Source organism: Phycodurus eques, chromosome 4 (genome assembly GCF_024500275.1).
Source record: "Phycodurus eques isolate BA_2022a chromosome 4, UOR_Pequ_1.1, whole genome shotgun sequence".
Taxonomy (NCBI): Eukaryota; Metazoa; Chordata; class Actinopteri; order Syngnathiformes; family Syngnathidae; genus Phycodurus; species Phycodurus eques.
Genome location: NC_084528.1, coordinates 31,274,604 through 31,284,630, shown reverse-complemented (window position 1 = coordinate 31,284,630; position 10,027 = coordinate 31,274,604). Strand labels below are relative to the sequence as shown.

General features: G+C 39.4%; 1 protein-coding gene across 1 annotated transcript; it reads right to left on the bottom strand.

Moving 5' to 3' along the window:
* Positions 1 to 936: 936 nt before the first annotated feature.
* ice1 (KIAA0947-like (H. sapiens)) lies at positions 937 to 9,505 on the bottom strand. The gene is made up of 20 exons (XM_061675230.1): positions 9,293 to 9,505; positions 9,123 to 9,181; positions 8,814 to 8,925; positions 8,059 to 8,135; positions 7,933 to 7,970; positions 7,771 to 7,853; positions 7,603 to 7,679; positions 7,487 to 7,524; positions 7,303 to 7,385; positions 7,172 to 7,208; positions 7,001 to 7,057; positions 6,826 to 6,909; positions 6,417 to 6,724; positions 4,000 to 6,309; positions 3,190 to 3,352; positions 2,818 to 2,978; positions 2,354 to 2,544; positions 2,050 to 2,150; positions 1,854 to 1,952; positions 937 to 1,743 (listed from the first exon to the last, which is right to left on the bottom strand). The coding sequence occupies exons 1-20, from the start codon at positions 9,380 to 9,382 to the stop codon at positions 1,562 to 1,564; spliced, it is 4,350 nt and encodes a 1,449-aa protein (XP_061531214.1). The 5' UTR covers positions 9,383 to 9,505; the 3' UTR covers positions 937 to 1,561.
* Positions 9,506 to 10,027: the final 522 nt, after the last annotated feature.

Here is a 10,027-nt window from a genome sequence, read left to right as displayed (position 1 = left end):
CCACTCCAAACTTTTGCAAACTAAAGTATAAAGTATCACACCAGAAACGGCCTTCATCAAAAAGATGCACTTAAACCTTTTTTTTTTTTACAGTCGTTAATGCCACCCACATCTCATGTATTTTAGCACACAAACTTGCACAAAGAAATTACAATTAAAAAAAGGCAATTAGAATAATTTCTAATGTAGGCAAATATGAATTAAAAAACACTTTACTCATACAAAAATGACAGCATTTCAATAAATGGAACTCAATTGTGGAATGAACTAACACCAAAACTTAACATTAAATCACAGTCACTTTTAAAAAATACAATAAAAAAATCCCTACTGGAAAAATATTCATCCTAATTCCCATTATTTTTACTGTATGACCATGTATATATTTAAATTCTATGTATTCAAGTTTTGCTTCAATTACAATTTTTATGTAATATCCATGTAAATGAATTATCCACTGTACATCATCCTCACTGCAACCTATAAAGTATGAAGTTGTTTATTCAGATGTCAAAAATTGTTTTTCCACTTTTTATGGATCTTAGGAGGGCTTTATTTAATAAACTTAGCCTCTGCACTTTCATTTTTAACCTGTACTTTTTTTCCATTAATATTTTGCCACTTTGAAATCTCCCTCCTGTAATTGGTTGACAAATGATAGCTTCCAACGAGGTAGTTGATTTTAGTTCGAAAGAGCAGATTAGGTCGCTGTTAAATTTCTCTGCAGCAACCAGTGCAAGATACAATAGCTTGATTATACAGTAAAATGCTAAAAGCCTCTATTTCCTTGTTTGTTTGTTTTTTTTTTTGGGGGGGGGGGCAATTAGTGTTACAGATAGTAATTCCAATCCTACTGACTCATGTTTACAACTACTACACAGTGCACACTAAGGTCTAAACAATGGCCTTATACACATGAGTCTTGGGACATCAAAACACAGATTGTATATAACTTTAATAGTAAAAATAAATAATCTCTGAAACTGTACAGACTTTACTGTGGTAGGCTTTTTCATACACACACAATTTACATGTACATTATACATTTCCGAGCGCCAGTTAGACAAACACACATTATTAACATCTAAAATATTGCCTCAGCACAACTTAATGGCTGTGTGTCTGTTACACAGGGTGTTAACAATTAAGATTATTGAATCAAAAACAATAAAAAAATATTTCTTTCATTTCACTCACCTTGTTCCTGTCTTGAGTAGAAATGCACATAGCAAACCGTAAATCAATACAACATGCGGAGGATGGAGATGGAAGTAAAACGTCTTGAAACAGCTCTTACAGGTTTTAAGTTAGTAAACCTGCATAGCAGGCTCTAGTCATAACATTATCTGAAGTTAGTGCTCTTTTCAAGCTCCTCCAGTAAGAGCATTAAAGAGTCTGTTGGTACCTTAAATGGCCGCCTCCTTTAATATGAGTCAATGAAAGGCTCAACATTATGAAGCGTATATTGGAGAAGTGCAAGATGATTACACTCCCTTAATAATTTGAAATAAATTCTGGAGATCTTGAAATAAGCACGTGGTGTGTTGTAAATAACCAGAAGTCATTTCTTGACCTGTCTGCAGATAGAGGCCAGCTGGAAAATGTAGCTCGTGACTGCAGAGGGAACACTTTGTGACGCTTCTCCTCGCCATCCTGCAAGTGCCTCCAGGGCTTCTTTGGGGTTGCATGGTGACAGGTCAAATATGCAGTACACGGCTGCTAACTGCACTCCCCACGGTACACCTGGCCATGAAAAAACATTTTGAAATTACAATCACATTATGCTTTATTTGCTTGTTGGGACATTGGGTAATAATTTGGATAATTTTGCTTTTTGCTCTTATGTTTCGTACCTTCACTCTGGCTCTGCCTACCAAAGGCATTGATGACTTTGGCCACAGTTAACACTGAAGAAATGTTCTTCTCTTTGATTCCCATCTGACCTAAAAGCCCTGTTTAAATTAGGAAAAAAAAAAAAGAAGAAAATATAACACTTAATTGCACTCTTGTTGATGGTGGAAAAAATGGTGAATCCCGAAAACAACTAACCAATTAGCCGGAGGACGGCTGCCACTGTCACATCAGAAATGGGAACTTGCTGGTCTCGGGGCTGAGAAACCCAGGTGTTCATCAGTGGCCACAACTCTTTACTGTTAGAGAGCACAAATAAATAAATACAAAATCAACCCAGGGTCCAAAATAAATCACCGTATTAAAGGAAAACACATGCCAATGGAGAAATAATAATAATTTACTTCTGAAACAAAGTGCAAACATCACAGTTTCAAATCTTTAACTAGAAATACAGTTGGTGGAGTACAACTAGAAAATGGTGAATTTAAGTGTTCCGTACCTCAAGATATGGTCATAGCTCCACTTCCATGACTTTTGTGCACAGAGGAGATGCAGAGTGAAGACATGTTCCCAGGCCGTCGTTCCCAGCTCGTCACCATAGCGACTGTGTTTCAAGAAAGAAAGCCTTGAACCTGAGCGTATCGCTGACAGTGTCCTTGAGCGCAGAAGGTCAATATCACAGGGTGGGCCCTGAAAAGACAAGAGATTCGGCTCTAGTAGGCCTTGTCAATTTGACACGAAACAAAATGACAAGCAAGACGATTAAAAGAAAGTAAAAAAAAAAAACCTGTAGACACAAAATGTATTTATAAAACTCCCTCGATAGCCAAGACAGAACTATATAACAATGTTTTGACAATCGAAAGCAAGCATTACAGTACTGTCTTTGTAGTTTTTTTTTTTTTTTTTTTTAAAATTTTTTTAATACACCTTAGCAAGGTCTGGTTTAATTTCTTCTACTACCTTCTCCCATCCAAGGAATGCTGAGAGGCACTTTGAGAGATCCTGTGATGCTTTAAGTTTAGTGACTGTGTGTATGGCCTGGCACAGAGGGCTGCTGTGAGACAAAACACTCGGCCATGTTGTCACCATAAACAAAATCAACTTGGCAGCATTGGGAAAATCTGCAACGGGAAAGAAAGGATATTAAAATGCATGGATCCAATTGTTTCAGTGGTGCCAAAAATGTTTTACACTTAATTATCGAGTTGTAATCTACAATTACAAGTGTGTACACGTGCAGTATATACAGTAACATAATGCATCACAATTGCCTACCACGTTTGTTTTTAATGAAGCGAATCCTAATAAAATAATATGTTGAGTACCACCAACCTTCAACGAGCAAGCTGTAAGCCAGGATGTGAGCCTTTTCAAAGTCTCTTTTCTGTCGACAAATGGCCGTGTAAACTCTGCAGAGGGCCTGCGCATATTTTCCACACATGCCCCTCGTTTCGCTTTTGAGTTTGTTCAAGATGGCCAACTTCATTTGATCTGCCTTTAGGTGAAGAAAAAACAAAACACCAGTTCACAGCCACTCAACACTGGAAAAAAAAATAACCAACAAAAAGTTGATTTTTCTTTCATTTAAAAATATAATAAAAACAAGACATTTGTCCCTAAAATAAGTGAAAAAAATCTGCCAATGGAACTATTACGAATTGACTTGATAAGATTCTTAACATAATATCGTTTTGTCATGGTGAAACTATTGAAACAAGTCAAAACTGTCTTAAAATAAGTACAGTAAGATGTCACTATAAATAAGATGAATTCACCAGGTAAGATTTTCGCAGTGAAAATGGTCGTAATTTGACTTCACATAGTATGTAATGGTGTACTTTGAATATGTGAAAAACATTTCTTGATAGGAAACTTTCAAAGGATAATATTATATGACTCTTCTAAAAAGAGCCCTGTTAAAAATAGCTGGAAAAATGTATGCAGTTTTGACTAAAACATGAGTTGTAGAACTAAAAGTCATTTTTTTATTCTATCAATTACAATTTAAGGATCGCTACGAGAGACGTACCAGGAAGCATTATTAAATCAAAGTGTTAAATCATACATAGAATTTCAAGGGTCTAATGGGTGACATTGTATATGGATACAATCAAACAGCAATAATAGAATAAATATACAAACCAAGCTGCTTTGAAAAATCTCAGAAATGACTTCTATCTCCTCATCTCTCAACACGGGCTTTGTGGGCAGGTTACCAACATGTATGTGGCTCTGGATCACAGGCAACACATCAAAGGCCTGGTGCTCAATCCTCCTCAAAAGGCGGCCTAGAACATTATTCTCAACAGGTTCTTCAATCTCCATTGAGACAACCGTGTCCTTACTTTCCATCGGTTTGACCTCTGGTGTCTGAAGCGATCCTGAATCATTGCCACTTTTTGTCAAGGACGCAGGCACTATTTGGCTGACCACTGCAGAGCAGCCATCTAATCTGAGACATTTGTTGTTTGCAGGCTGAGGCAACTCTGTGGCGAGTCGTTTTTCTCCTCTCATCTCTGTCTTGGTGAAGGCGGTTCCGGTGGAAGTGACTGTCGTAAAACTGGAAACCTGACTGTCAGTTGTGGGGGGTGAGGCTCCGCTTTCTGAAGAACTGATGCTACGGTTCCCTCGAAGAATGCTCAAAGTGCGGGCACGTGCAGACAGTTCTGGGTACATGTGGTCCAGAATCCTCATTGAGTTTTCCTGAGATGGACAAGAGGATGCGGCCGGCGACGAGTTCACTGCAGCGGGCAGGCGACCTGGGACAGGCACTGCATGTTTCGGGGTCGCAGAGCCAAACTGAAGAGGTGACGAGGGGACTCCGTTTGGAGGAAGGGGGCTGCTGAGAGTTGAAGACGAACACACTGTCTGACTGTTGGGAGTCACAGGGGTCTGGACCTGAGTGCAAGGAGAGGCCAGTCTATCCATTGGGGAGGGAAAGGAGAGCTTTCCAATGGCGTGCCTTGGATTGATCGCTTTGCCAGCTTTTGGAGGAGTCTTCAGAGGCGTGATGAGCGGCGGGAGCGGCGAACCCATTTCAGTGCGAACTTCACTTATGGACTCCAACGGTCGACGGGGTCCTGCAGTTTCGCTTGTCGCCGGGACAGCCGTGGATGCCCCGCTTTCGATCATATCGGGGTTTTGGTTGTCAGGTACTTCAGCAGAGGTCTCTGATTGACCTTGCCCATTCCCGTGTAGAACGGTATGTTCGACAGTGGTGACTGTTGGTTCATCACGAGGTTTGTCATGAGGCATGTCTTCGACAACAACCCCTTTGTTCTGAAGAATCTTCTGCGTTTTGTTTGCCAAAAGGTGTTTGTTGTTCCTTGCGAGATACTTTTCCTCCGCTTTTATGTGGTTTTCCGATACATTTGTGTTCACATTGGGTAATGAGCAAGAACGACTCAAATGACTGCATAGCACATGCACATTTTCTTCTTCCTTCAACGTGTCATTCGGAAGATCGCTCAGTGGAGCTGTCGTCAGACGAATCTGGTCGGCAACGGTTTCATCAGCAATATTAATAGTTGACACAGGAGGTAGAACGCTACTCGAGTCTGATGGAGGTGGTGTTCTTTCAGCAGTTTCTTTGGCTTCTTGCTCTAGTTTTTCTGGAAGACAGAATCCCTCATTTTCTTCACTTTCTGTAATGGTGGTGCTACAATGAATGTCACAGCTTGATATATACATGTGATCATCTCGTATTTGTAAATCCTCTGCATTATTTGGGGGATTTAGGGCTACAAAATCTTGACTTTCCTGCACCGAACAAGTTGAGTCTAGATTGTTGTTTTTCTTTTCGGACACATGTTCCTTATTTAAATCGTCTTTGCCCTGTACAGAGTTGATGCAAGTTGAGAAAGTAATTGATTGCACATCCAATACTTCCTCACCGACCGTAGCTTTGGGAGATTTCCCACAAAGATTGGCCTGGATTTTGCCCGAAGAGACTTTGTTTACATCTTTTTCTGTAATAGCAGACTCATCTTTCATAGGCTCTTCTTGAGCTTGTTCCTGTGACTCTGTAAGGTTACAGCGGTCTGTTTCTTGGATGCTACTGGCAGCACAACTGGAGCGAGGTTGTGTACAGCACAGCTCCGTTTCAACAGTAGTCGCCGGAGCTTCCTCAGCTGAAACAGATGTATCTGATGTAGAAAATGATACTAACTGCTCCAGAGTTTTCTCCTCAATCTGCATTTCGTCGCCATTCGTGCTGGGTCTTTCATCCTTGAGCTCTGTGGTGACACTTGATTCATGTATATTAGCGGTGCGTTCCATTTCATGTGTTTTGACATTATGCAATCCTATACTGTCCGCAGATGTTGACGACCGAGGTTTTGGAGAAAGGGGTGACTTTTCTGTAGTGTGCTGAAACTGCTTTTCATCATGACAGTGATTACCAGGTGCGACAGTTTCTCTTTCCCCAGTCTCCATGGAGTCTGTTTTGTTCTCCTGAATGAATGGGAAAACATGTTACCGATCAATGACCAAGAATGCATAACTTGTTTTTTTGTGTGTGTGCGCAATTGTTGTAATTTAATAAATGTATAAAGTCTTACAGATTCCAATAGTGGTGATAGACAGGGAGGCAGAGGCTTGAACCATTTCAATATCTCATCTATGTTGGGAGTGTCAGAAAGCTCCTTTCGGTTGACTTCTTTGTACAAGTGATTGTTGTTTGTTTGCAAGGGTTCTTCCTCTTTCTTTGTTAGCTGAGATGCTTGTTTCTTGGTTTTCTGTGCACGTGGAGATGTTTTCAACTGTGAGCTCGTCTGGGTGAGGGATGTTTGGATTTCACTCATCTGATGGACAGGAGTCTGGGATTGAGCGCCCTGTGGAATGCATTTCCTTTGCGGAGAGTTGGGCTCTGAAATCACAAGAAAATAGCGTATGTGCTTGAAAAACAGAAACACGACAATTATTAAATAGCTGGAAGCTGCAGAGGTGAGTGTACTGATGAGCCCTCACCATGTAAATGCAACAAGTTGGCTGACTGCTGGGGTTGCGGTTCCACGCAAGCCCACAAGTGCTCTAGAAGTATTCGAACCTTTTCTGTAAAAACGGCACCAACAGGAAATTTTTAAAACTTGTGTCGGGTTAATGGGAGTTCATATTTGTACACGAATTGACATCAACAGTGCACCTTTGTCAACCTTATGTTCTGCAGGTGGTCTCGCCTGAGTTGATATACTCTTATATTCTGCGTAGAGAAAAGTCAGGCTAGTTTGCAACGGTTATGCACTATTCACTGCTTACACATGCATATAAAATAGCGTTAAACATTATAGAGTAAAATGTTTTTTGTTTTTTTTACCTTTGTTTCTTTCTCTCTCCAGTTTTATCAGTCTTCCCTGTGAATACATAACATAACATTTCAATGAACTAGGTTATATTCCACCTGCCTTCTTTTTTGCACAATCATAAATGTCACTTGCTGTACTGCACCTGGAAGTCAAAAATGTTTCCCTCCAGGAGCATCTTCTCCTTATTTAGCAGTGATATTTGATTATTCCTTTGGGAAACTGATTCTGAAAGTGAGAGGAAACATGTACTGATGCACCAAATTCAAGGCATATTTATAATTTTGTTTTTAGACATAGAAATAGATAGTAATTAGTATTTTAAATACCTTCAAGCAGTGTAACTTTATTTGCCAGTTTTTCTTTTCTGTTGGACAATCATGTGTTAGCTCAAGCAACTTAAAGGCAAATAAAAAAATATATTTCAAAAGTTCCAACTTCGTACATGCTTGTTATCCTTTCTTGATCCTCCATCAATTTTTGAACTTTATCTGCATTTTCTTTCGACTTCTTCAAAGATATCTGCAGAGAGAGACCAATTTGAAATTTCCCATGCTACATGCAGTTTGACAACAGAGGGCAGCAAAGGTTTTCAGAGTGCACTTTTACTTACTTGTACGTTCAGCAAATCATTTTCTAACATGGCCGTTCCCCGTTTCAGTTGTGCATTCTCAAGTGACTGAGTTTCCATGAGTTCTAGACGTTTTAAAGAAACAGTTTTAAATGGCACATATTTACAAGCTGTTCATCATAACGTGGCGTGATTTCAAATCACCTTTGATGCCCTTTAGTTGGTTTTCAAGCTTCCTATTCCTAAGGGATAGGAAACAAAGTAATAAAATGATCATTAAAACCATGATCATATAAATGGCACGTTTTTTTTGTTCGAATGATAACTTACTCAGCCAGTGTAATACTGTTTTCGTGCTTCAACTTTTCAACCTCTTCAGCGATCTGACCGTAGTCCCGGAGAATCCGCTGCAATCATTCATGTTGGAAAATACAGTAAGACATTTGAGGCAAGACAGCTTTCAACCAAGGTAAAATGAATTCTAGTAAATATGTCAAAGTAAATTTGTTCAGGAACATTTTTACGACACGCACACATCTGTTACTGACACTAGTCCCTACACTGCCAGAGTTCGTCAAGCTTTATTGAGCCAAGGCGCTATTTTACATGAAATACATTACTGAAATAATGATGATCTTGTCTCAATTGACTGTTTTGTTGAACACAAGGCAGTCAGTAATGACGTATTAGGTTGTATGAATGGCAACAGGTAGAAGCGCAGGTTTATTACACCTTCTGCCATTTAATGGAAGAGCATTTCAATGTTCTACCTGTCAATATATGCCACGGGCATAGAAAATTAACATGAGCGAATAATTATGCTGACATATAGACATTTTAGCAGCCACGTTATTTATGAACAAAACTGTGTCAATATAATTCATAATTTACATAAATGTAATACACAGTACTGGATAATGTCAGCTAAAACTGAGCATTTCTGTCGTTGTAAAGTTTGAAACAGACAGCTTGTCGGGTCATGAAGGCAGCCAATGTTGTGGCCAGTAACAATTTGTCATTGATTACGTCAACACATTATCAGCAATAGGAATATAAAAAATATATTCATTCTACACGACATGTACATTTTTTTCTTCCAACTCCGCTTGCACAGACTCGTAATCCTCCGTCTTTTTCTCCAAAGTAAACAATCGGCTCTGAAGCTCTTCGTGCTGTTGTCGCAGAGTGATCGCGTCACTGGAAAAGGCAGACCAAACTTGCAATTAATATGGAACATGTGCAACTGACATACAATAGCTTCTCATTTTGATCTGTGTTTACACATTGTCTTCGATCCAATTTTGTGTCATTTTTGATAAAATGCCTTCAGGAAGCGCTACGACTTTTATGTTTTGAAGTGTCACGATGTCAAAAGGATATGAATCAATACTCACTCAGAAACTGCAATCTTCTGTTTCAGTGCCAAAAGTGACGACACGTATTCCGTTACGCTCTGTATAAAGTGACAAAGATTAAGCCATGGGCATAATTATTTGGAAGAATCCTAATTGGCTTTGATTACAAAGCGAGCCTATTAAGAATGTGTCTTTTATGTGTGTCAGACCTGGTGCAAAACGGAGCAATTCTGACAGTTCCCAGGCGTCGCGTCCGAGGCTATTGGCACAGTTTTAGGCTGGTTGTCCCCTGGCATCATGGTACTAACAAACAAACAATGATGCTACAAACTAAAGCTTATTCTACACGGAGCCGTGATCATGTCTTGGGAGCTCGAATATCCACGCACACAGGTTCAAAACAAACACATTTTCGCATCTTCCACGTTGCCAAGGACCCCAGTCAGGACCCGGCTGAGGAAACTTCGGAAATGCCTGCGTAATAATATCATACCTTGCGTTCAAGTATAAACCATGACTAAGTTTGATTCAAAAGTATGACTTAATTAATTAAAATTGTATTTGTGTGTTTTGTTTTTATTTGTTTTTGCATCCATTGTTTGATTTTATTTTTAGACCAGGAATAATTCTGTTCAGGCAGTTTTTATGCCCTATAACAGCAGAACAAGCGTCCCAGTCGTTACTCATCCAAAGCCACTGATAATAACTGAACAAAATATTACGGTTTGTCTTGAATTTGTAAAATTCCGTTGACTTAAAAGGTACGAGTAACATAAATATCTATAAACCGTTTAGAAAAAAAACATGTCAACAGCGCCCCCGACTGGATATGGTTTGGCGTCGTCAACAAGCTTCGGGACCCTCCCATTTCCAAATCAAATAAAAACAACTTATAAAGGAAGTTCAGAAAATAAAACCCTAAACTGTCAAAACAACTACATTAT